Below are 27,323 nucleotides of genomic sequence, written 5' to 3' on the forward strand. Positions count from 1 at the left end.
AGGTTTATTGACAAGGTAATTAGCCAGATGGGACCCCAGTAGTAGCAGCAGGGCTGAACGGAGGTAGCACGGTTAAAGGGCTTTCCCGTGTGAAAAACCGCTGCTCTTTCCTGCTTTACAAACCGATCTACCAGCGGAAACCAAACAGCAAGCCTGCAAAAGGTAGGATTTTGTATTAGCGTTATGAATGCACAGCCTGCTTCCTGCAGAGCCTCATTCATTCTCTCGATGTTGGTAATATATTCTTCCTGTCCAGTTTTAATGATCGCATGCAAATGTATCACTGGCATCAATTCATACTGCAGCTGCTTAGCAATGCAGATGTTCCCTTAATATGGGGACAATGAGTCATGAAGTCTGACACATTTAAAACGGTAAATACAGTCAGAGAATATTTGCTGCGATGTTTGTCTGAGGTCGAACCACCAGGTGGCGCTGTGTCCCAGTCATTTAACCAAGTTGCTTCATCGTCTGTGTCACCAGTTCAGCGGGCACGTTGGCAAGTCTTTATTTCAGCCTAATGAAATCGATAAACATTGACTTGGAGTGGGGGAGTCCACAGAGAGGCCGGTGTAGGGTTTCTCCTGTAAAGGGACTTAAGCAGTCGACGCCCACACTCCATCATTCTATGTATTTCCTCTGAAGCCCCAATGTTATTCCTCAAAATACACAACTTGTATTTTATGGAAGACTAAGGGGGATTTTTTTAAGTGTCCCGCAGAAACGGAGCTCTACTCGGAGAGATTTAAAGGATATGAGACAAACAGAAAACAAACAAACAAACGTCGTGCTCACCTCCAAATCATTAAACAGCCATACTATTAATAGAACTCAAGCACTCGCAATTGCATATATAATACTATATTATATGCTGTTAAAGCTTTATTAAATATGCTATATGTGTGGTACTAAAAATGAATGAATGAAATAATGGGTGAAAGAACATGGTTAATGTAAGAAGTTATGCCTATCAGTCTGTTTTAAAGGTGGGGAAAAAACCAGTCCGATCCTTTATGTTCTCATTTCAGGGAAAAGCACAGTGATCAAAAGGTTAAATGAGTGTATTTCTGGGATCAGGAAAATGTATAGAAATAACATTTTGGCATTTACCATCCTATGCCAAGGAGACATTCAGCTGTTTCAGTTTAAATGGAAAAATAAAACGTCCAATTGTCCATCCATCCATAGTCATAGGGCAAAAGGCAGGGTAAACCCTGGGCAGGATATCACAAGGCTAAACATTTACAATGAATTTAGTTATTTTGTTGTGTTTTTGTTTTGTTTTTACCTGTGAACATTTAAGCATCGTCTTATTTCTGTCCATGCTGCCAGGTATACTGAGTGTATTTGGTGCATTATTGCTTTTGGACTTTGTAGCCTCTAAACAGTACCATGGACAGCTCACTCCTGACCTAACTGGTGAGTCCTTCTCCATCTTAGTTTTATGGGACTCCTTTTTTTCAGTTAAGTTAGTGATTCTTAATACAGCTAATATGTGAGTTGGTCAAGTAGGTAATTACCATAACCTGTGTACCTGTGTATTTGGTGACTGCTGCATTATCATGCTGAAAAATGGAAAAACGTCCCATCTGAAGTAGAGTTTTTTAGGTCTGCCACTTCTTCATTGTCCTCTTCTTGGCCAGGTTCCTCAAATTTTTTAAGAACACACTGCACCTCATGCTCAGATACACCAGGTTTTCTGCAAGATCACATAAGAGCGCTTTGGGAATCACCTTGTTGCAAAAATATGATTTCATGCCTGTCAAACGTGTCATCTTTCTATAGTGTCATAAATTCGACTAAAGCAAGAGGAACAAACTGTGTCTTTGTTACAGGCTGTTAGTAACCGAGTGCCTAATAATACAATTTAAAATTGGTTCTTTGCCAAGTTGTCTGTTATGTGTAGATAAAACAGTGGTTCATCAATTGTCTTAAGTGCATTTTTATGCTTTAGTGATTTGTATTATGGGATTTAACAAACAAACAAGCAAAAAGATGAAAATGATCAAGAACAAGGACTGGACTGAAAATGAGTGAAAAAGCAGTCAGTGTCCATCCAAAGAAAAACTTTGAAAGGCTTCAGAAAGACTTAAAAACCTATGATCAAGACCACTTTAAAAAATACAAACAAGTCTGGTGCAAAATGCAAAATATAAGAGAAAGTATAAATGTGTGTAGTGCTGTACTTTGTAGCAAAATTAATATTAATGGATTTTTTTTAAAAAAAACTTTTGCAAGAACTCCTTTTTTGGCAAAATGTAATGAGTTCCAAAGTTATTTTTTCAGAACAAACGTGGTGAGAAGAAACAGTAACTACTGAGGACATACAATTAAAGCAGATATGGGTTTTTTTTTTCATTGTTACCAATGCCAAAATCACAGCAAATCTCTGAAAGGAAATTTTAAATTAAAAAGGGAAGATCCAGTTCTTGTTTCTTGACTTCTGCATGGGGCACAGCTGCCTCTACCTGTTCCCAGAAAAGAAATGAGTCATGGTCACAAAAAACTGAAATAAACAAGATGAAGATTTTTTTTTTTTTCTTATCCAGCCTCGTTATACTGCTGACCACCCAGCTTTACTGTTCCCCATTGGCTTGTCTCAAACCATGAGATACAGTTGTGGGTGGTGACCCAGAAAACGTCACAGTGCCTGTGATCTGCTGCTTCCAGCTTTACATGCTGCAGTGATGGGAAATGAACCTGCTTTGGCTTTCCTTAAAAGGAAGAGTAAAGCAGCTTTCAATCAAAGGACCATTATTTGCTATTGGACAAGTGGACGTCACATCCCGCGGTGTTACAGCACTGCAGTGGCTGATGTGATCGGTAGAAAATCTGATGTTTTGCTTGGGTTGTTAAAAAGTGAACATAAGAGAAAGGGGTGTGGTGAAAACATTTCTATAACATATACGTTACGCTTTAAACTACATCTCATTACCGACTAAAGCTTTTAATTAAAGTTAATCCAAACAACCTAATGTTGATTGTATTCTAGATTATAAACACAATATAAAATTATTCATATCTAATATATCAATATTAATTTATTAGTGTATAAATTCAGATTCATATGTATGTTAGGATTCAGGTTGTGCACTTGAGAAAATATGTATCTGTTTAATATTGCTTCTTATGTGTTATTGTCCAGCATCCTAAGAGACAAAGTTCATTAACATAAGCTTCATATAATGAGATACAAACTAACTCCCCTGCAGCCAAAAAGAGAGAGGAAAAAAACACCTCAAAAATAAAACAGCATAAAATCATCAACATAATTATTAACAGTCCCCCTTTAACAGCTGGTGAGCTGCTAAACTCCCAAGGGTATTTGGGAAGTGTAGTTAATCCAATGATAATCTTGAGCATGGTTTACACATATTATCGCTTTAATTGCTACGTGTGCTGTGCAATTATACCGTCACCAATTACATGGCTATAGTTTACTTGCCTGTCTGAGCAGTTAGTTCCCCGTAATAGATGCCTTTTATCAGCACATGCAAGCAGAGCCAACAAAACGTATACTAATGGATTTTTCAGTCACATAATGAAATAATTATATGCTCAGAAATAGCGAGATAACGCTGATCCATCATATAAATTAGCAAAGAAAGTCAGGATAAAACAGGAGATACTAAGATAAGAAGAGACTGACAATTGAAGGTGACGATAGCTAACGAAGGTGTGTGTGTGCGTACACGTGTGTCCATCCATTAGAATGCAGAGTGTGTTCTCCAGTGTGAGTCACCCTCCCATCCACCCACCCACCTCACACCACCAGCAGAAGCAGCAGCAGCAGCATCTAACTGCAGTCACCACCCAAAATTACGCCTCTGACTTCACACTGGCCAACTGAGGATTCTGTTTCTACGGCAACATGCTCCAGATTCCTCCCCCTCTCATCTCCAGCAGCCCTCCCTCCAATCTTTTAACCCCCCCCACCCCACCCTTCCCAGCACAGACCATGTGACTTTCAGGAAGGTTTCTCCAACCTCCCCTTTATTGTTATTAACCCTCTCCTGACTGGGCCGCTGCCAGAGGCTCTCAGCAGCATGCTGGCTGGCTGCCTCCTCGCTTCTCAGAGGTTTCAAAGCGAAATCAGACACATCTCTAATCTCCCTCGGAGATCAAAGCATTGCTTGATCTAAATGTTGGATTAGCATATTTTAAAACCTAACAGAATGAGTCACTATGTTTCCTTAGTTGTGCAAGACACCTCCTAAACCTATTTACAATAGTGGTCTCTGAATTTAAAGAATCTATACTGTATATTTACATGATTATGTTAATAATGACAATGGATAACTTGGCTATCTATGTGAAAGGGTGTGTTTGTGACAGATCCTTCTATACTATTCATGTTTTCAAAACCACTGTACATCATCTGACCAGCATCAAACAGCAATGTACACTAAACTATTGAGCATAGTGATGCATGAAGCTGCTAAATGGCCAGGGGTCTCACACAGAGTTGGTGAAGCCCAACTCTGTAACCAAAAGACAGTGAATAACAGACTGAGATGAATCCAGTGACCACGTGAATCTAACATTAATATCAGTGTTGCTCTGTTGCAACAAGTGCAGGTTTTTTTTGTTTGTTTGGGGGGTGGGGGTTTCCAAGTCAAAATGTTCAACTTTTAGCATAGATGGAATTGGAGTTTGAGAGCTAACTGAGATTTAAAGAGGAGTTGGAGAGTAATAAGATTATAAAGACACCTGAGCTGCTGCTTCAGTAAGAACTTACCTTGAATGGTTGGCTACTGCTGCTCTGAATATTTTTATGTTGTATTGTAAGTATTAGTTATTGCTGTATCAATACTGATTGTACAATTGTACAATACTATGCACAAGTCTTGAGCCACCCCTGTGTTTACATTTTGCTAGGAAAAGTTGCAGCAATTTATTGAAACATGCAAACATAAATGCGAATACGGTATTTAAGTCAAAAACATAGTCTGCTCATTTCTAATAAGCTGACGAGTGAATATTTGGTATGACCACTGTTATTCTTTCACACGCCCTGAACTCTCTTAGGAAGCTTCTTGAGGAGGCTTCCTGGAGGACTTTCAAAACTCTTCTTTGGATGTTTCTGCATTTTGTTTCACTCCTTTGTCAAGATGATCCTACACTTTCAATAACGTCGAGGTCGGGACTCTGGGGAGGTCAGTCCATGACCGATAGTGTTACATTGTGTGTTTTTTCTGTCCAGGTATGCTTTGCATATGCATTGGCAGGGTGTTTGGAATCATTGTCATTGCTGTAAAATGTAACTGTTGTCAATCAGATGCATTGCAGAGGATATTGCATTGTGGATAAAAATCTAATGTTACGTTTCTGTGTTCATAATTCCATCTCCCCAACACCACTGACTAAAATGAAGCCCAAACCACGAGTGTCTCCACTGTGTTTTACAGATGACTGTAGATGCTCACAGCTGTAAGTCTCACCTGACCTCCTTCTTTCTAATTTTCAGTCCAGTTTGTGTAATTTGGCCTATTGCTCAAGACCACTTTAAAAACTAAACAAAGCCTGATATCTTGGAAGCAAAACATAAAGAAATGAGTAGTGGCTCAAGATGTATGCACAGTATTGTAGATGATAGTTAGGAAGTTTTTTTTTTTTTTAATGACATAGCAGCACTTCTCTCCACTTATGGCTTTGAAGCGTAGGCTGGTTATTTGCAGACATTCCAAGCTCCAGTTGCCTAGGTAACCCCCTAATGTATTTACTACCAAGTCATATGTCAGTCATTGGTATCCAGCACTATCCAGAAAAATTGATCTCAGGTCCCACCCACATGGCTTCATTGGCAGTAATTTTGCCCTCAGTCGCAAAATAACCACTGATGATTGTAGCACAGCGACGTAGCAAGTGATTGACTTACTACATCGCCGTGAATCACTTCCAGTGTGGATGCAGCTTGACGGTTATACATATATGTATAACAATATAAATCCCAACAGTTCCATAGTGCTCCTGCCATTTTCACTTGTATTCAAATATGTTTAATCATTATAGCGGTCATGTTTTCATGTCTTAGGTAAAACAGGACATGTCACACTGTGTGACAGCAGATGCTTTTCCTCGGAAGTAAGCATTGTAAAACCTAAAAATTAAACTGTGAAACCTCAATGAAGGATTAATAATCAAATTAATACGACAGTGGCTATTTAGACACTCCAAGTAGACCTGCAGTTTAAAATTAAGTATAGTTTGGGAGAATTTGTGATCTGGGCCAAAAATGTTACCGACTGTTGTGAGGCAATTGTGTCAAATGTTGTGAAAAGGGATCCCTCACAATGTTAAACCTGAAGGAAATCACCAATTTAGCTTAACTTCATCGAGCCTTACGACTAATTTCAGATTTGTTTTGGTTTATTCTGGTCATTCTCACAGTATCGTTTAGCAGACAGTGAATTTTCAGTCAGACTGGTGACAAATAGAAAACAGTCACAGTTGGTGAACATCTTGTGGCATGTAGGAAAAAGATACATTTTCCCTCATCAGTTATAAGAGACCAAAAATGTGCAATAAGAAATTAATGGTGTTCATTGTTTACTGGATGTGTAAACAACTGCTTGCTTGTCACACATTAGTTTCCACTGTTTTTGTTCCCCCTCTGCGGATGTTGCACAAGTGTGGGTGAGTTTTATAAAAGGTATCAAACACACATCCTTTATAGAGTTTTGAAATGGAAAGAGGAGCCACGGCATCCGGCAGTGATCTCACCTGAATATTGCCTCATTGGCACAACTGTCTCCTCAGCATCCCATTAGGAGACACGTTGGGTTGTATGTGTGTGTGTTTGTGTGCACGTGTCTGAGCACGCGCATGTGTGAATGGATGGACTTCATGAATGAAAGCTGGGGGTTTTTTTGTTTTTTTTTTCCTGAGCTGCAGACAGGAGGTGAGATCATCTTGTTGGAATGGAGACTCCCCCCACCCACTTGCAACACCCTCCCATACCCGCACATCAATACCGGTTGGTGCCAATCTTAATGAATCCCATCGACATACAATATGGATGAAGCAAACAGTACTGACAACCTGATTAATGAAAGCGCTGTCCAATATCAGCCTCCCCCAACAAACGGGAAGAAGTCACTCCGCAGTGCACATTGGCACAGGTGCACAAAAATGCAGACACACACACCTTTCTTTAGTCATTAGAAAACTCCAAAAATGTCTGCTGCTCTGCTGTTGGCTTCCAGTCAACATGATGATGAAGCAAAGTGTGAAAATCATCTTTGCTTCTTATGTTCAACTTTGCCTTCAGGAACAGAGTTGAGTGAGCTTTAATGATGAGCCACCAATTCAGCTACGTGTGAGTGAAAGTGACAATGAGTAACACAAGGGCCTCTCGATGAGGATCCATAAATAGCCTTTCAAGTAAGCCAGAAGCAACCCTCCCCCTCATTCTCTAGTCTACATCCCGCCACACACACACACACGTACACCCTACCACCTTCCTCCTAACCGGACTTGGACAATCTGTGTCCACTTGGCACCAGGCCTCAAAAAACATACTGTATATTCAGCAGCAGAGCCGTGCATGCGCACATGCACACACATGACATTCCTCTTGACATTCTTCACTGCAGGAGTCTGTTAATTCCCTCCTACAGATTATGATACATGTTGCCAAACAATGCTGCATTTTTACATCAGCTTTTTGGATGGACGCCACAGTACCTCTGTAGTCCAACTGCTCTTTAGAAGTTTGATTTTCATTTTAATATATATAAGTAGAAAGAGTTTAAATTCTGGAGGTGTAATTTGCCAGGCAATCTGAATTCCAAATCTATTGTGTAATTATTTTAAAAGTAAACGGGATCCCCATCGAGTATCGTTCTTAAAAGCTGTCACTGTGCAGGCTGACGGCTTGTATCTAAAACACGTGATACCCTGCAGCGTTACTTCTGTTCTTGTTTCTGGTGGAGTTACCACAACAGAAGCTGAAGCTGTGTTGGTGGACATCAGAGGCAGCAGTGTTGATCCTTAGAGGCCTGAACATCACTGACGAGAGGCCTTCCTCCAACTACAAGCTCCACTGAATAAATCATGAAGAAAGTTTTAACGAAAAAGATTGAAATAGAGGAAAAAAAACAGAGTGTGCTTCTCTATTCAGACCGCCTTAAGACACAGTGAGAAGAGGACTGTAGATGGGGATGGCATAAAATAGCAAGACTGATTAAAGCTACTGAGTTTTTCCTTGCGAAGCCCACAGTTTCTTCTTCATGTGATATTAAAACCAAAATGAAACATTCATAAACTGCTTTTTGGCAAGGGTGTTTTGAATGTTGGGAGAGTAAGCTATGAGATAATGCTCCTTCACATCTGAAAATGAAAATAATAAGCATTAAAAATTACTATCAAAATAAAGTAATTAAATATTTAGAAGTACTGAAAAGAATAATTTAGTCTCTCACAGAGTCTGACTGTGTTATTTATTAAATTGTTAATAGGCCCAGTATTAGTTTGCTATTGCTCTTGGTCCCCTTTGATGGACAGAATTATAAAAGAACTCTTGTTTTTAGTCTATTTCTTTATTACAAATCCTTTTTCAAGCTTTAAAAAAAATGAAAATATGTTTTATTTTCACTTGGCGAGGATTCAGGTAGGCACAGATTGAGAATGATTCAAAGATGAATAAATGAAAACAGAAGCAATCAGTTTCTCCTGGCTCAGATTTCATGAGGGGCATCAAACTGAGCTGGCACAGCGATCTTTTTTCATCGTGATTTCATACAACATTCATTAGCAGGAGGAGAAAGTGGAGAATACTCGTGTTCGTGAGTGGTTTTCAGTCTCTCCGTGGATTGTCTATGCGCTAGCTAGGATTTCCCTACTGTGTACAAGCGGCACGATGAGGTCATCGTTATGGATTTAAGCCCAGCACGGGCTTAATCTGGGAGATAAGGGCTGGATTTGGATTTACCACTCAAAAGGGTCATGTAGCTACAACCATTTACACTCTCAGTAAAGACAAAGCTCAGCCACAGCATCCTCAGCTGTTTCACGGCCCTTTATGCTTTTTAGCTGGAGGTCCTCCACTGTTTACACTCATTTCTTGGCCTCTCAGTTAACGTGATCCTGTTCATCTAGCAGCATTTCTCTAAATGTCTGGGAAGTTTAAACTAAAGTTGTAATGTTGTTGTTCAGTGTCAATATTCCCGTGAAATGGTTTGACAAAATCCTGAAACATCCTGGAAAAAAATGGATTGTATATGGTTAAAATGTTGCAAGTGTTACTTCTTCATTTTTGGTACTGTTAAAGACAAAAAGTCTGAAAATCTGATCTGATTGCAAGTTTAAAGGAAGCCCTGTGAAAAAACGGTAGCTGAGGCACTCTGCTTTTGTGAAATAATATAAAAAAATAATCTTCATCAGAGTTTCTCCTTTCTGTAGTTTTTATAGTCTAGTTTTGTTTAAAATGTATTTGCATTTGTGGCATCCTGGATCTTGTTTGTGTGATATTTGAGGTGTTGGAGAAGCATGTGTGCCCTGTACTCTGCAAGGCCTTGAAAATACCTTGAATAATAACTTTATTTAAGGTGAAGGCGGTTATCTGCTGGTGTCGTGGTTCCTCAAACATAAAATGAACTTTGTGTTAGAAAAAAATGACAGTTGTTTAAATTAGTTTGATATTTTATTTCATTCAGGTTAATTATGGTCGCTTAGGGAAACAAATGACGCTGGGGGACAGTCCCATTTAGGTACTGCATGTGCTGTCCTGTCTCACAGAAATGGGTCAAGAGAGATTGGAGATGATAATAATAAAAATAAAAAACAACACGTCTTCCCTTCATGTCCCTTCTGTGGCAGACGGAGTCTGCAGATTATCCATCAATTACTCTGCGCTCTGTACAGAGGTCGTTAATAGGTTTTGAGGGGATTTACATGGTGCTGTCCAGTCAAATGCTGCATGCTTTGGGAATGACATCATTTTGGTCACCTCACATACCGGCTGACCCTCCTCCCTGCTCTAAGAGTAGCCTCACTCGAGCCCGTGTACCTGCGGTTGTCCCGTCTCTCACCGGACTGCACTCGTCACTCCAGATTTCTCCTCTGATAGGAGGGCATCAGCGCTCCCTCCCTCCCACACAGCCTCGCTTCGCTCTCTCCATCCGTCGTGTTTACTACAGCCTGAGAGAGATGGTCGTATAAATTTCCTGGGAGTGCGCATATCGCAGCATCCTCAGAGGGGAATTGAAAAGGGGGAGGAGGTGTAGGATCAAGAAAACAACCCAAACAAGGAAAAATATCTGCGTTTTCTGATCGTTTCGAATTAACGCAGGAGAAAAACAGACCTCCACAGAGCCCTGCGATTGGAAACCCGCACTGGATGTAGAAGAGAGAAGGCTGAGCGCGGATGCTCAATACACGGACAGAAGGACAAGGGAGAAAAACAGAAAGGACCAATAAATCCTAGAGAGGAATAATCTTTTGCAGTCATCAACGATGGACTCCAGTTATCGGCATTGAGGTAGGAATTGGCTTCTTCCAGTCGAGGTGTTAGGCAGGTAGGCATGAGGAGAAGGCGGGTGGTCTTTGCATAAAATAACACATTACTTCCTTTATTTTTTTCCCCAATTTAAAGTGCCATCGTGCGTTTGAGTGTAACTTCAGTGCTGTCAGTGATGCTCCACTGGCGCACCGGGTCGTAACCGCAGGAGGTGCCAGGAGAGGCAATGATGCGCCTCCGATACATCCACAATGCGCTGGCCTGTAACAGACCGTAGCTGCTCCTGCGGCTCCCGCAGCTGACACCTCGAAATAAAGAAAGTGAGAAACGGAGCAGGACTATTAGGAGGCAGGATCAGTCGGATGTGACTGATGTGTACACCAGATGTGTCTTAGTGGTTGGGTTTCTCTTAGTGCATAACATTATAATGAGGGTGGTTTTTCCAGACTTGGGGGTTTGTTGTTAGTTTCTGGGATAATGAAATCTCCAGGCTGACTCTGCCTTGTTTCGGAGTCTCTGATTAATCTGAGGACAGGGAATTATGGATGGTTATATGCAGCTTGGGTAAGTCGGCTAATAGCTCATTCATCAGATATCAGCACTTTACTTCTAGTGGGAGTGTCACAGTGGGATGGTTGATGTAGCCTAATGGTAATTCACTCAATTTCCCTCAAATTGACCTCCAAACTGACTGATGTAGAAATGCATAAAGTGCATCTCATAATGACTGAAATGGAAATTGATGGGTCCAAGTTTGGGATTTTAACAAAAGTACCCTGTGTTTTCTTATTGTGTATGTTTATTGTCCCATCTACTCCAAAACTGTGCTCTGTATTGCTGTGACTGTTCCTCATATTCTGCTGGTTCTTTATGAAGAACTTGAACTTGAACTTGATGATGATGATGATGATAGTACTACGAACATTTTGACTTGTGTTCTTGTTTTACCGAGCATGTAAATCCTTTTGTTGCTTGCCCGTCAAAGGAGTGGCTCACTTCAAGAGGCTCTGATGAGAAATAATGCATTTTTCTTCTCCACTGAGCGTGCAGATGCTGCTGGTCTTGGAAAAATGTACAGCTTTCAACAACCCTGCAGAATTTGCTCATTATTTTGTCATCTTATCTATTTTAATGTCACTCAAGTAAGATGTAAATAAACAGCTGTGGCACCATTAGGACTACAGAGCAGCAGTGAGTTAATCCTGCCAAACTAAAAGCAATGCAACGCTAAGCATGTAATATTCTGTAACAGTGTGATACCTAACAGTGTCAGTTTATTCTAAGAACGGGGGGCTGGTCTCTTTATTTTCTGTGCTCTCCACTGAAGGCTTAGCTATTATGCTGCAGACAGGATGTTCTTTTATCTCAAAACCATTTTTCACATTTTAGTGTTTTATATCTACCGACTGGCATCTACCCAGTTGATGTCAGTCTCCTGACTACAGGGTACATGTGGACTGACACCTGTCACCTTCACCTGTACTGGCCAAATTATGAGAGAGATTGTTTTCTGTGTTTGTAAGAAATGCAGAAAACGATTAATGTCTGTGGATTTTTGTATCCAAATGTTTATCTTTTATTCTCATCTTGAACTCCATCTTTTCCTTTGGTCTGCTGTATGTGTGGAGGAGAACTTTAAAATGCAGTTTGGTGATATTGATGAGAGGCTCAGGAAGATGTGCTTTGTCTGCCTGCGCTCCCTATCATTTTAGTGCTGCAGACTTAGACTACAGACTTGTGTTGCACATATGACATCATAGTAGCCAAAGCTTCTTCTTTTTTTTTTACTTAAAATGGAGCTAAAGATGACTACACTCTCCTGCAAAATCAGCCACTACTGACAACTTTCAGAAAGAGTTCATTTAATCTTGATTTCACTCATACTATTTTATTTAAATTCCCTTCTTTCCCTCTCTTCCAGTTCTTCAGTCATTCTGATGACCACAGTCACTCATGGCCCTCATGCATGAACCTCGCGCCCCATCGCCCTCTCTTTCCGGCTTCAACACACCCCTCTCCGATCCTCCGTCCTTTCGCCGCCTCGATGCCGAAACACCCTGCACCCCAGAAATGGACTTGACCCCAACCCAATGCGTCCTTCGCAACGTCCTCTCCATAGACACCGGAGGTGCTGTGGAACCCGGGGGTGGAGGAAGAGAGGGGCACACTACCAGACACAACCAGACACCCTGCGAGGAACAACAGGAGCACTTTGCCAACAGTGTCCTGAAACTCCATGAGCACGATGGCGGTCCTGGAAGGACGGAGGGAGAGGGACAGGATACGGACAGCAGTGCAGTCAGGAGCCAGGCGAATGACGCCAGGTTACAGTGCCAGTCTACAGGAGGGGGAGGAGGGTTTTTGGAGGGGTTGTTTGGGTGTCTGCGGCCTGTCTGGACAATGATCGGCAAAGCCTACTCCACAGAGCACAAGCATGACCTGGACGGTGAGTCGAACCATCAGATTTGTTTCAGTGTAATTGAGTGAACACACAAATATGCCTGAATTCTCACTTTTGCTTTTGCAATAAAAAAAAAACCCCATAGCTCTCAATTAAATTTAATGATAAGCTTTGATATGCTAATTAAATGATCTTATCCCCCAGTTTAATTACATTAAACAGACAGTAGGTAAATGACTCCCGCAAAGGCCACGTTGTAAACAAACCCCTTCCTGACATGAACGAGCTGCAGCCAGCGAGGGAGACTCTATCAGAGCTGTAAAGGGCTTATTTTCCCCTGATATTTCCCCCCCATCCTTTTTCCTGCTTGTGCCCACCACCCACTACCACCCCCACAGTGAAACTAGCTCCCTGTGACGCTGTGTTGTTTATGTGTGCAGCCACTACAATAGCGCAGGGCTCCCCTGAGACCCCTCTGCCAAATCTGCCTCATGAATTATGCATGGCCATGCTCTGACCCTGCGCCTCTCATCTCTATTAACACAAACCTGACACACGCATGAGGATGAACGCATGCACACATAAACACGTCCACAAATAGAAACATTTCATATCTGCCGCTGACATAAACGCATAAAGTCATATAAGGTGCCAAAAACAAAAGTTGATAAAATAAATAGAGCATCAGACATCAGGCACCAAGGTGGCAGCTTTACACTTCTCCTCGTCTTTATTGCCTTCTGATGTTTTATCATCCATTTGACTTCCACGTATCCCCTCTCCTCCCCTCCTTTTTCCATCCCTCATTGTCTCCCTTCCTCTCCTTTTCATCCCGTGCTGTTATCACTCCCAGCCCATCTGCACCTCGCTGCTCCCCTCCTCTCTGCGCCATCACAGGGAGTCTCACACACGCCAATAAGAGCAAAACGGATATTATAAAAGTGAAATAAATGTGCCTTTTGTAACCAAATGCCTGGCCACCATATAACAACACCGACTCTTTTTTCAGTATTGACTAGAACTAACAATATATATCTGTAAAAAGCTGGTCCTCTATTGATTCTGAAGGACTGAAGGTATCTGGTAATGTGTGAAATTGCCCCCTCTTTTTTTGTGTCAAATGAAACAAAGCAGACACATGGAGATTCTGGTGTATCAGATGTGGCTTCATGTCTTTATTGAGGAAAATTTGAGGGGCTCATTAGAGACTGAGCCCACAATCAATCACCGGAGAGCATTAATCATTCATTTCATCCTTATTAATATGATAAATGTGTCTGAAGCTTCTTTCCCCGGGTTAAAAACAGCAGCAGGGTAGGCTGTCTATCTTCTCTCTATTAACAGTCTGTCTTCAGCCACATGGACCCCTGCTGACCGGTGGGGAATCCCCCTCCCATCTTTTCTCTTTGCACACACACAGACACACACACACACACACACACACGAGTGCTATCCAACCACCTCTCCGTTCACCATACATCCACATTAAGACTCTCAAATTCCCTCCCTCTTCCAGCCCCCTCCCGAGCGCTGGACCCCTGTTTTGCGTCAGCCCCACAATGGCACTAAGGAGGATTTAAGAGGCTGAGGGAGAATTAACCGCAGGAGATTAGAGCTTTATGTCTGTCTGCCTGCACACCCCAGTCTTAGGTTAAGGTGAGGTTCAACAGCAGAACAAGATATCAACTGGGGATTCCGTTTTGAGGTTTTACTCTAACGGGTTTAGCCTTTCGTTGCAGCACGCCAGCGACTGTAATGATGCTGGCTGTTTCACGTGTTAGCAGGTTTGGGTTTATACTCAGTCTTTTTGGTGTTTTATGTTTGCTGTACTTACACACAGCAGTGTACACTCTGATGTTTAGCAAATGTCATGTTTACCACATATAATCGCTTAGTGAGGATGCTAAAAACACACAAACCAGACAAAAAGTGGGGGGATCCCCAGAATCACCAGGATGTGTCACCTTGAAAACTTGTAGCAATGTCTCAGCGACCCACTTTGAACCACAAAGAGAAGTTGTCAGGGAATCACTAAGGTCTCTATTACTCATTCATTAGAGAGAATAAATATCAGTTTAAAAGGTGCTGAGATTTTAAAGTATATTAGACAAATGACACAAGGGGCCTAATCTGTGTCACATCAAATGTCTCATAGTCTGGAAGCCAGGCTGACTTTTCAACATCACCAAACAAAGACCTGCAGCTACTTTCAAGCATCATTTTGCAGCAGAGTTTCATCATTCAGCATGACAAAACATGTCAGTAGACATTAGTGAAACCATTCCTTTCTTCTATATGCGCTTTTTTTTGTGGCTTCAGAGGAGTGGGAAGTCCCATTCGAGGAGATATCGGACCTGCAGTGGGTGGGCAGCGGAGCCCAGGGCGCCGTCTTCCTCGGTAAACTGCACGGGCAGGAAGTGGCTGTGAAGAAAGTGCGGAACATTAAAGAGACGGACATCAAGCACCTGCGGAAGCTCAAACATCCCAACATCATCACCTTCAAGTAAGCAGATGCGATCATTTGGCTTAGAGGCTATCAATAATGGGTTCAGTAATCTTGAATAGGAAGATTGTTCTTTGATGGAATAAGATGAACATTTGGGCACTTAAGTTTTCATTTGTCTACATTTGTAAAGGCATACATTGTAAATTCATGCATAACCTTTCTTTCCTCTGTCAGAGGTATCTGTACCCAGGCTCCTTGTTATTGTATCATCATGGAGTACTGCGCCCAGGGACAGCTATACGAGGTGCTGAGAGCAGGCAGGAAGATCACGCCATCCCTGCTCATGGACTGGGCCATGGGCATCGCTGGAGGCATGAACTATCTTCACCTCCACAAAATCATCCACAGAGACCTCAAATCACCCAAGTGAGTTTTTTCTTTTTTTATATACACCTAAGTTTAATTTTTTTTTTTTTGTCTATAGTTTTGTGATTCGAATGTAAACAACAGATGCCAAGAAAACAGGTCACAGAAGAGTTGTATTTAAAGTTAGATCCAGTGTAAGTAATTCATAGCCAGGAATTGTGTTGCAAATGTTAACTCTTTACCCCTTGAAAACCTACTAGGGGTGGTTTTTGTCATATTTCAGACTTCTTATAAATCAAAATACTGGGTTTGCATCAAAAGTTAGTGAGGGTGGTCTCTGCCTTGCAGCTACCCTTGGAAAAGCACGGAAACTATTCTAATGGTTGTTAAACTGCGTCTTTATTGCCATATAAGAGTACAAGGAGCTGGTCACATGTTGTCTTTGTGGGGGAAAAAGTTCAGATTTGTGATGCTTATATCCCAAACCACAGTTTCAGAACCACTGCTTTAGTTAATTGCAATTAACACCTATGATGATTTGTATGATTCGTGAGCAAATTAATTAATGTGAAAGTCCCCAAGTGCCTCACCACTGGTCAGGGTTTGACAAAACATGAAGTGCTAATGTGTTTTAATACTGACTGTTTAAACCTGATGGATGGGATGTTTCATTCCAGCATGCTGATCACCTATGACGACGCAGTGAAGATCTCTGACTTTGGCACATCTAAGGAGCTCAATGACAAGAGCACTAAGATGTCCTTTGCTGGCACTGTAGCCTGGATGGCCCCCGAGGTCATACGTAATGAACCGGTCTCGGAGAAGGTGGATATTTGGTGAGTGTCATAACTCCTCTGAACTGTCCCTTTGCATTATTGAAATTTTACCATAAGAGTTTTCTTATCTGTCACCAAATCAACACAGAATCTCATTACTTGCCGTCTACTACGGTGCAGAGTGAAGGATCCTGTTCCCAGCCAATCTATTCAGCATTACAATATCTCATTACATGAAATTCTATAGGGTCTCTGCCATTTCTGATGGGTTGCCCTCTTATAAGCACTGATTTTTTTCCCCCTCCACATTCTCTCTTTCTTCTATACTGTATTCCTCCATCAGTCTTCCTCTGTGTCCTGAAAGGAACGCTAGCTAATTTAATAATTGATTTGCCAGATGCTGCAGTGCTCAGGAGAGGCTGGAATAACCTTCCGAGCCTATGGATGCTTTGGCCCAGAGCCAGCAGTGCATTAGCAGAGAAGTGAAAATGGGATTAAAAAGCTTTTGATGTAGAAGCAAAGCGAAACATGGGTGTGTACTGCACAGTTTTGTTTAAATATATGTAAATCGCTTAGCAGTACTGTTTATGACAGAAAGAGTGCCGGAGGAGGAGAGGCTGTTGTTAAGTATTTACATGTGTTGTACATATTTGATTTAGTTATGACATACATTTCCTGAATGTAGGGGAAAATACATGCAGTGGGGATCATCAGTACATATTCTCCTTTAATATAAAAAATTGTGAACATGGAGATGGAAGGACTCATTTTGAAACACAACACCATAAACCCACTTAACCTTATGTTAAGTTATGTTACCTTGGATATTGTACACGGTCTCCATCGCAACTCAGAGTATCACCAGCAACAGACTTTCCTTAGTTACCGTCCCCAGGGGGTCCGCTCTCTTCTTCTTCTAATGCTAAAACTGAAACAGTGCTGTGTAATGGAATAAGTGTTATTATGGCTCTTATCACCTGTATTTCTTGAATCATTAAAATGATTAGTGAACATTGTTTCTTCCAGAATTAATTAAAATAACGCATAAAACATTAGAAAAATTAGAGCTGGTTCATGATCCACAACTTACTACATAATCCTTATTTATAAGCCAGAGCTGAAATGATAATGTTGAGGACTGACACTTTTAATGACATCATAGATGACATAGGAGCAGAAAAAAAAATCAAAACTTCAGTCTTTGTCATTTCTTTAAAAGTAGTCGTCAGAAATGTTTCTCCAGATGTCTTGAATGTCATTCAAAGCTCTTCTTTCTGCCTTTTTTTGCCTTTCTATACTGTATTTTTTATTTATGACAGAATCTTTCAATAAATCTCTTTCAATAAATTCCCATTTTCCTTCCTGCTGCTGCTTGCTAGATATTTTATCTTTCACGGCCAGTTCTCTTCAAACCTTAGAGACGATCGTGTGAGAAAATCCAGTAGATCTGCAGCTTCTGAAATCCATGACTACTTCCCTAAATGCACTGAGTTGCTTCCATATGATTGGCTGGTTAGATATTCAGTATATAAGGGGAATTATAGGTTCGACTTAGACTCCCCATAAGGCACTGGAGCTTTTACATGAGGTATCTATCAGAAACAGCTGCTGGAATATCTCAGAAAGCAAGATTTCCTTCTCACAGGAAGTTAAAAGTGTGACATTTCTGTGAGGCTGCCTTCATCTGCCAACTTCACATCTTTATCCATATGTCTGGGGAAAAAAAACATGGCTCGTGTCTCTGCAGGTCATTTGGTGTTGTGCTGTGGGAGATGTTGACAGGAGAGGTGCCGTACAAGGATGTGGACTCCTCCGCTATCATCTGGGGAGTGGGCAACAACAGTCTGCAGCTGCCCGTGCCCGACAGCTGTCCAGAGAGCTTCAAACTGCTGCTGAGGCAATGCTGGTGAGCAGACGTGAAGGGAGACGAAATTAGAGGGAAGAAAAAAGATAATAGTTGAGAGGAAAGATGCTTTAAGACGGTGGAAAGAATAAATGTCACACACAGAGTAGGAAGCTAATAAAGCCATGATTTAAACTGTTCACAGGAACTGCAAGCCCAGAAATAGACCTTCATTTCGACAGATTCTCCTGCATCTGGACATTGCCTCAGCGGATATATTATCAACCGCACAAGAAACTTACTTTAAGTCTCAGGTAAGCTTCCTTTGCCCTTTTTATAGTTTGATTATTCTCTTCAGACAATCTGACCTGAATGGAAGATGCTCACATGCTTTGTTTAACTTAGTTTTAAGTTTCTTTTTAGCTTCACTTGAACAGAACAAGCACCACAGATTTACTTCCCATCACCTTCTTTAAAGAGAACCAACAGCCTCTCTCAGTGCACTCACAGGTGTATTGTTATAAGATTGACCCAAGGAAATATGAACCAGACCACAGAGACCGGCCTTTTTGTTAAGCATTATTTTTCAGAGCCACTTTACACAACGTTGGGGTCACCCAGTAAAATTCAGACATTGTAGCTTATTTGTGAAAACAAAAGCATCAGTTTTTCATTTTAAAACAAATAAATATTGAGGATATGAGTGCTGGATGTCTGTTCGAACATTAGCCAGCATCACTAACAGTCATTTGTGCCATTTGTTCCCATTGTGCTGCGTAACTACAGCCAGAGCAGAGCAGGCAGCTGCACACAGGCCCTCGGCCTCATGGGAGCACTAATAATACCTGTCCTCTCATTCACAACATATTATTGTGAGTTCCTCAGTCTTTGACCGCAAATCAGGACTCGCATGTAACAGGGAATAAAGAAAACATTTTACTGTCTTCGCAATATCACAGTGTAATTCAGTAGCGCCAGGTGTCTGCCTCTGGGTGCGCGTGGAGACGCAAGCATATGACAAACATATTCGACCTCTGCAAACAAAACTGGATGAAGGAGAATCAGAGATGTATAATTGCGTAGAAGATATGTTGTTGCTCAGCCGTGCGGATCCATTTATAACTCAGGCATGTATAATTATGAGACACGCTTGTGCACACAGACTCACAAAATAAATAAGATTTTCTGTCCCTTTTTTAGAGTAATCCACCGCTTCTCCCTCTGGTTATATCTCATGGTGCAAAACATAAACCTCTTTCATTTTCTCCACTTATCCTTGATCCCCCTTTCCCCCCTGCAGCCCTCTGCAGTTTCTCCCCTCTCTGCCCCATAATGGATTTTTCTTGTGACGTTAGAAAGAAGTATTTGCTGCTGGAGTGTATTGATTGGTTTAATGGTAGGGAGCTGAGAGCAAAGAGAGAGGAGAAAGAAGGGGACTGGAGACAGGAGACTGCAGAGAGTCCATTAGCTTAATAAGAAGAGCATCCTTTATGCACAGATATACACACACATGCACATGCATGTACACACACACACAAACACACACACTCATAAATCTGACTTCCCTTGTCCCTTGATATGACAGGTATCAGATAACAGCTGTCATGCTGCACTGTGTACAAAAAAAATGTGTGTACTGCATTTTTTTTTTTTTGGTTTTGTTTTGGGGTTTTTTGTCCTTTTATGTCAATTCGTGTTCAGTTTTGCTCCATGAGTACTGATTATCATCTGACAGCCTAATGGATTTTGTCTCAGTGATATATACACGAGTCGCTGTGCAAATTATGAGGGGTTTTTTTGTAGAAGATCAAGGTTAGGTTTACTCATAGCATTGAAATCATTTTTCATTAAGCTCATTTTCATGACTCATAAACTTGAGTCATATAAATTCTCTCAGTGGCAAACAGGAACTGTTTCATCTTCCAAGTGTGCAAATCTAATAAATGCAAGAGTTAAAAAAACAGAAAGAAAAAAATGTGAATGTGCAATGAAGCATGTTTTATCACCCCACTGTTCTACAGGCTACTGACCTCTGATTTACACCGGTGACTTTATTAATAAAGGTGGCTCTGGGTTTTTGAATGTCTGTACATTCATTTATATTTTAAATTTAATAGCAAGTGCAACATTTTATCAGTTTGACATGGATGTTTTTCTACCCGACGTTATAAACTGTTCATTTGCACTTGTACTCGTTCTGATGGATGTGTGGTGTTTTGTGTGTTCTGCCAGGCGGAGTGGAGAGACGAGGTGAGACATCATTTTGAGAAGATTAAGTCTGAGGGCACGTGTCTTCACCGACTGGACGAGGAGCTGATCAAAAGACGCAGGGAAGAACTGAGGTAAGATATACCTCAGTAAGATTGATGTTATCGTCTGTATTTGTTTATATTTGGCAGTGTAGCTCTGGGCTTCAACTGCACTGCTTTTGCGTGTAAATACATGGAAAGCTGGAGGCAGGCAGAGCAGGAAAAACTGAACAGAGTGAACTTTACTGACTGCAGATATGCTTTTAATTCAGAAACAACAAAAATAGCAAGAGCTGGGGTAGAGGTGGGTTGTAAAGAGGCTTGCAGATGCTTAACAAGTGAGAATACACCCTCTATGATATTTGCCAACTGAATGTGGAGATGGGTATTAGCTGATTTGGGACTGTGGCTGAACTAATGCTATAGTAGATTTATGTGAACATCACAGTCTGTATTTAAGGGAAGTGGAAGCTGATGTAGAAAGCAGCAAAGGTTGATTAATGGAAAACAAAATGTAAATGCAAAATGTAGAGTAGATAATCAGAGTTTCTATATACTTAAACTAGTTCTAAAATCTGTATCTTCATAGTAGGTGTAGTAGGTAAATATCAGTGTTGCCTATTTATAGCCTTCCCCTACTTTCTTCCCCTCGCAGACATGCACTGGACATCCGAGAACACTACGAGAGGAAGCTGGAGAGAGCCAATAACCTCTACATGGAACTGAATGCTATCATGCTGCAGCTGGAGATCAAAGAGAAGGAGCTGCTTAAGTATGAAGACAAACTGCATTGTTCTTAGATTTTTCTTATTGCAGACTACAGGGTGCATCAGAAAGAAACCTCTGATTTCAAAAGGCCATATTTTTTTTAAAGTAGTGGGCACAGACGCTTGCAGTTCATTTTAAAGTATCTGGCTGAGTATAAAGTTTCATGTCATAAGTGACTTATGCCATGACTTCCAGATGCACAGTGTATGTCCATCCAGTAGTCAGACTCCTCCCATAGTTTTGCGAGCATGTCTGCTGTTATGCTACCGTACGAATCCCTTCTTTCTGACAGAACATGTTTCGAACGTTACCGGTGAAGTGCTGTGGAATTAAAGCACTTTGACTATTTTTGATATCCCGATCAGGTTTTAAATCAAATGAGACCAAGGGCACTATATTGCTTTAAAGTGAAAATTAATTAAGAAATTGATGGCTTCACTTATTAAAATACCCTAAAAGCTTTTTAATCCATCAACATCGGTGAAGTAATGTGAAGTAAGTGGCCATTACATATATAGTCATACAAGGCTACTGCATGTCATAGGCCGCTCTCTTATGCTCAGTGACATCCATTAAACGGGTATTGACTTTGTGTTTAAACATTAGGAGGGAGCAGTCACTGGACAAGAAGTACCCAGGCTGCTTCAAGCATCACAGTACCAGACAGTCAGCCTCCTCCAATTCCATGGAGAAACTCATGAAGAAACGCAATGTACCTCAGAAACTGCCCTCACACAGCAAGAGGTGAGGCGACAAGGAAGATGTCTTGTCCTGTAGTTAATATAGCAATAATTTGCTAATAACATTCGTCTGTGTTTGTCCTTTCCAGGCCAGACTTACTAAAGTCAGAGGTCATCCTCCCTAAGCTGGACTCGTCCATGACCCAGGTCACAATCCCCAACAAGGGCTCTACCTCCCCCGGCCGCTCACGCCGAGGAAAACCCCGCTACAGAAAGGCTGGAAAAGGCAGCAGTGGCGACCTGGCTCAGCTGAAAGCCACTTTGTCCTCGTCTTTAGCAATGATCAATGCAACCTCGTCTGTTCCCAGCAAGCACCGTCTAGACCCCAGCGCAGCCCTCAGGGGCTTACAGCATGACCTTCTCCTCAAGAAGATGTCCTCCTCCAGTCCCGATCTTATTTCTACCACTCTGGAGGTCGAGGGCCGGAGGAAAGGCCAGGTGAGATCAGGGCTGGACAGAGCGGGCAGTCAGAGCGCCTCAGCTGGGCTGGAAGAGAGCAGAAGGACTGATGGGCCAGAGCAGGGCCCTGACGTGGGTGTAGGGGGGGATGACTTGGCAGAAACGCCTCCACGCAGTGACACACCGAGCGAAGACGCGGCATCTATTCCTTTTTCCAGTAGCCCTGACTCCCCTTGTGGCAGAGGAGCAGCGGCGGGCAGGGCGTCCACACTCGGGAACGCTCGTGTCACCCACGAAGGTGAGGAGAAGGAGGAAGGGCCGGTGATCACACGCTCGCCCAGAAGTCAACGGCTTACGCCTTCAGCACTGCTCTACAGGGCAGCAGTCACACGCAGTCAGGTGAGAATTTAGTGGATCCAGTTTCACAAAATCATTTTAACTTGTGCTCTAATAGGAAGCAAAGATTAATCAGCAGGGAAATGTCTGATTTGGACTGGTGACCAGAATAGGGGAAAGGAAATTATTCTATTTGACATATGGAAATTCATTTCAGAAAAAGTTCTTAATGCAGGTAATTAAGTAGGGAACGTAAGATTTTTACCGATGAACTTTAGTTTCCAGCCAGTGCATTGAATTTCACAAAATTTATCTCTACAGCTTGTATCTCAACATATTTCTTTTTTATACTCGGAGCCATAAATCTCAACCTAAATTACACAGAGGCACACAGAAATGCTTCAGTTTTGTTTCTGTCTATAGTTTATCAAAGGGCTTTTTAATATACAATTTAGAATTACATTTATAGAAGTTTTTCCTAAAACACGGTTGCATTGTGGCAGTTTTAAACAGTATTTTCTGATTTACTGAGTGATGAAAAGAGTTACGTTTGAATACCAAATATTTGAATTTATGTACATGAACACTACATCAGGAAAAACTTGAGGTTTCACATTAATATTGTTGGTTTAAATTTCTTCCCTATTCAGCTATAATGTCTCCCCTTACTTAGCTCAATATACAGTCACCGGACACTTTATTAGGTACATCTTTCTAGTCTTGGATTGGGTTTCTTTGTCCTTCACAACAGATTCAACAATGTGTTGTAAACACTGATCAGAGATTTGGTCCATATTGATATAATAGCATCACAATTACTGCAGATTTATCAGCTGCACATCCCAAATCCCCCCTTTCACCACCTATTAGATTGAGATCTGGTGACTGTGGAGCCCATTTGAGTACAGTAAAACTCACTGTTATGTCCAAGAAACCAGTTTGAGATGATGTGAGCTTCGTGACACGGTGCGTGAGCCTGCCGTCGGCCATCAGAGGATGTGGTCATAATCAGGAACAATACTCAGGTATGCTGTGGGATTGAAATGATGTTCAGTTGGTACAAGGGGTTCAGTAAGTGCCCAGAAAATATCCCCCACCCCATCCTGCCTTTGCTGGATCAGTAAAGATGGGATTAATCCAAGCTTTCATGTTGTTTACTCTAAATTCTGACATTACCATCCAAATATTGCAGCAGAAATTGAGGCGTGGGAGCATTTTTTCCCAAACTTCTATTTTCCATTTTTGGTGAATGTGTGCAAATTACAGCCTGAGTTTCCTGATCTCACTGGACAGGAATTAGCACATGGTGTGGTCTTCTGCTTCCAGGATTGATGTGGTGTGCATTCAGAGATGCTCTTCTGCATGGCTTGGTTGTAACAAGTGGATATTTGAGATACTGTTGCCTTCCTATCAGGTTGAAGCAGAAATGGTTGTGCAGGAAAATCGCTGTAAATCAGCAGTTTCTGAAATACTTAGATCAGCCCGTGTGGCACCAACAACCGTGTCACATTCAAACCGTGTCACTTAAGTCACCTGATGCTCTGTTTGAACTTCGGCAAGTCATCTGGACAGGCCCAAATGCCCTGAGCTGCTGCCATGGGATTGGCTGATTAGATGTATTCATTAATGAGCGCAACTTCCTTCTTTCCATTAGGTGTAGCTCATTTAGATAAACACTACAAACACAAAAAACTCAAACCTTAGTAAAAAGTAAAAAATTCAGTGGGATTACGGTCCATTGAATTTGGTGTCAGTTATTGGTTCTTGTGCACTGACTGCTCACATATCAGTGGTTGCACCTTCAGATGTCTGTTTTATGTGTTCTAGCCGAATAGCATGAGCAATTAAAGATTGTGTTATCTATTCTCAGACTTATCAGACATCTCAGCTCAATTAAGTCTAATTACAGCACATTGGAAAATACTTTTTCTCCACAGAGACGTGGAGTGTCATCAGAGGAAGAGGAAGGAGAAGTGGACAGTGAAGTGGAGCTGCCGAGGAGACGGTAGTTACTGCATTTTCAAACCGTTGCTTGTTGTGTATCAGTATGTGTATGTACTATCCTTTAGCCATGGTTATTGACATACTTGCAGATTTTCATTAAAATGTGTATTCTCATATTGCGTACCCTTTCAGGCGGCCTGTGAGCATCACCAAATGCCAGTCCCTGTCGACCTTTAGCTCAGAGAACCTATCGGTTTCGGACGGTGAGGAGGGCAACACTACTGACCACTCCCACAGCGGTACGCCCGACGTGGTCAGCACCAACACAGACGAGCGACTGGACGACAAGAGCGACGACCTGCTGTCTCAGGGCTCGGAGATTCCTGCTGACCCGTCTGACCCCACTCAGCTGGGCTCCGATGGTCTGTCCGAAAAAGAAGCCATTCTGCAACAAGTCAAGACGCAGCTCGCCTCAAATGACCCCAATTATGAGGTAAGGCATAAAAGGGTGAAATGTAGTAGAGAGGTATATCTGTCAGATACGCAAACATCTTTTCTGGCAAGCAGATGATAAATTATCCTTCTATAATCTGTTTATTTTCTGACCCCTGATTTTCCTCCAAACCAGGGCCTGTATGATGACTCAGACTGTGACAGTGCAGAACTGGACCATTCGTGCACTGCAGACCCCAGTCAACCTCCAACCAACTGGTGAAAACCCAACACCTCTAACCCACTCCACCACCTGCAGACCTGGCCTCTCAATACCTCCTTCACTCTAAGAAACTGAGTCATTATCAGGGACATCGCAGAGAGGCAGGAAATTGAGCCCTGTGTTCTTAAAAACCACATATCCTGGTTAAGGAAACAAAAAAAAAAAAGGAAAGTTGCATTTCCCTTGGAGATGAATGCAGCACGGGGATGTGAAAGTGAATTGGGACACTATCCGAGCTGACAGAGCAACAGCACCTTTTGTTCTCTGAAATCACATCAAATGACACCTCAGCGACACAAGCTTCGATCAAAGAGGCCGACGTCTCCACTGTCTGTTGTCATATTGTTTTCGTGTCCTCAGTCATAATTCACGTCCGTTTTTCATTTTCATCCTAATGAAAATGATCATGAAACTATTTAAATGGCTTGTTTTAAATGTCACGATTAATGGAGACGACCAGTGTCGCTCCTTTTACTTATAATTTATGAAATCTTTTGACTTTTTATCTTAAAAAAAACCTTATGCACTATTTATTTTATTAGAAAGAAAACAATGTTTACATCTTTTTGTGTCGTTTACATTTTTATTTATATATCGTGTCACAGATTACGTTTCCATTTTCTACTTCTGGTTTTAATATCGATGTAAATATGGGATGTAAAATGAACAAATTTTTAAAATGTGAGATTGTATAATTTAAGGTGCTGATGTTTCTAATTAGGTGGAACTATTTTATTTGAACTTCTTTCTAAAGCTCTCGGTAGTAGAATGTACTGTAGCTGCTGTTCATGTCCGAGCATCCTAACAGAAAAAGGAGGAACAAACATGTGAACAAGGAAAAAGCAATATGTCTGCTCTGGTCTCATAGCCGGGTTCTTTTAGGACAGATGAGCTTTTTTAAAAAATACTTATCGCACGTGTTTACTGTATTTAAAAATGCAAGGTCATTTTAAAACATATTCCCCCGTTTGTAGCATTGAGAAAAAGCATGCAAGTGAAATAGTAGGGACACCTTATTGAAGTCAAACGCCGTCTGTGTCTCGGCTCCAACATAAGAACATCTGCAGAGATGTATAGCCTCCAGTGCCCAGTGACTGAAGGCACAGGAAACACCAATACAGATCCTACAGCGTGGTAATTTTAGAAGCTGAAAATCATTTATGCAAAAACCCGTTCGTGTCCAGTAACTGATTTATCTCTGGCAGAAACATTACATCAACATCATTTATCTCTTTAAATGTGAACATTTTGGACCCAGACGTTGCCATTTTCATGCCCATTTAATTTGGCCAATTTTATTTATAGTCTACTCTGAACATAATCATTGGCCTCTCCGGCTGAAAACTTCGCCATCCAATGGCTATTCTTCACTCTTGTAAGGGCTGCGTCATAAACCGTGACACCTAAAACCCTGATGTTTGTTCTCCTTGGCAAATGTCCTTAATGTGCACGTGCCTCAATCTGACCGTACAACAGCACATCACGTTATTCCATGAATCCATGACTGATCAGGTCACACTCTATAAGCTAAAAATACAAAAAGGCAGCTTATTTTGTTCATCTTTGAAAAGAAAGAAAGAGACAGGTTATCTTTTGCAGTTTATATTTGTAGAAAGATTTTACAGATTGTGCCCCCCAAGGTTTGAAGCTAGAAATCCTCCTGCAGGATTAAAATGTTGCCAAAAAGCAAGACTACTGCCCTCTATTGTCCAATCGTGGAGGTACTCATGTTTCCCATGATGCTCACTGAAAGCAACCCTGTTAAATGTTGGCTTTTTATACTGCATTATTGTAACTGTACAATAACTATATTTAAAAAAGAAAAAAATGAAATGCCGTTAAAAATAAATTCAAACTTGTAAAGCGAACGTGTGGTTTCAC

At 41.4% G+C, this 27,323-nt stretch overlaps 1 protein-coding gene across 2 annotated transcripts; it reads left to right on the forward strand.

Moving 5' to 3' along the window:
- On the forward strand, positions 1-27,310 carry LOC100691392 (mitogen-activated protein kinase kinase kinase 12). 2 transcript variants are annotated; one of them, XM_005456401.4, is made up of 14 exons: positions 1-162; positions 12,381-12,905; positions 15,180-15,363; positions 15,541-15,732; positions 16,350-16,508; positions 18,196-18,354; positions 18,497-18,605; positions 20,524-20,633; positions 21,196-21,312; positions 21,915-22,052; positions 22,138-22,846; positions 24,721-24,788; positions 24,920-25,220; positions 25,356-27,310. In XM_005456401.4, exons 2-14 carry the CDS (start codon positions 12,413-12,415, stop codon positions 25,440-25,442), a joined length of 2,826 nt encoding a protein of 941 aa, XP_005456458.1. In that variant the 5' UTR covers positions 1-162; positions 12,381-12,412; the 3' UTR covers positions 25,443-27,310. The 2 variants fall into 2 exon arrangements, with proteins under 2 accessions (XP_005456458.1, XP_003451885.1); XM_003451837.5 differs by lacking the exon at positions 1-162 and adding an exon at positions 9,999-10,480.
- The last annotated feature ends 13 nt before the right edge of the window (positions 27,311-27,323 follow it).

This window comes from Oreochromis niloticus, linkage group LG5 (assembly GCF_001858045.2).
Source record: "Oreochromis niloticus isolate F11D_XX linkage group LG5, O_niloticus_UMD_NMBU, whole genome shotgun sequence".
In the NCBI taxonomy this organism is placed as follows: domain Eukaryota; kingdom Metazoa; phylum Chordata; class Actinopteri; order Cichliformes; family Cichlidae; genus Oreochromis; species Oreochromis niloticus.

Coding starts and splice junctions, on each gene's coding strand:
- LOC100691392 (XM_005456401.4), top strand. CDS start 12,413: ATGGCCCTCATGCATGAACCTCGCGCCCCATCGCCCTCTCTTTCCGGC. Junction 21,313..21,914: donor AAAGAGAAGGAGCTGCTTAA/GTATGAAGACAA, acceptor TTTAAACATTAG/GAGGGAGCAGTCACTGGACA. Junction 22,053..22,137: donor CTGCCCTCACACAGCAAGAG/GTGAGGCGACAA, acceptor TGTCCTTTCCAG/GCCAGACTTACTAAAGTCAG.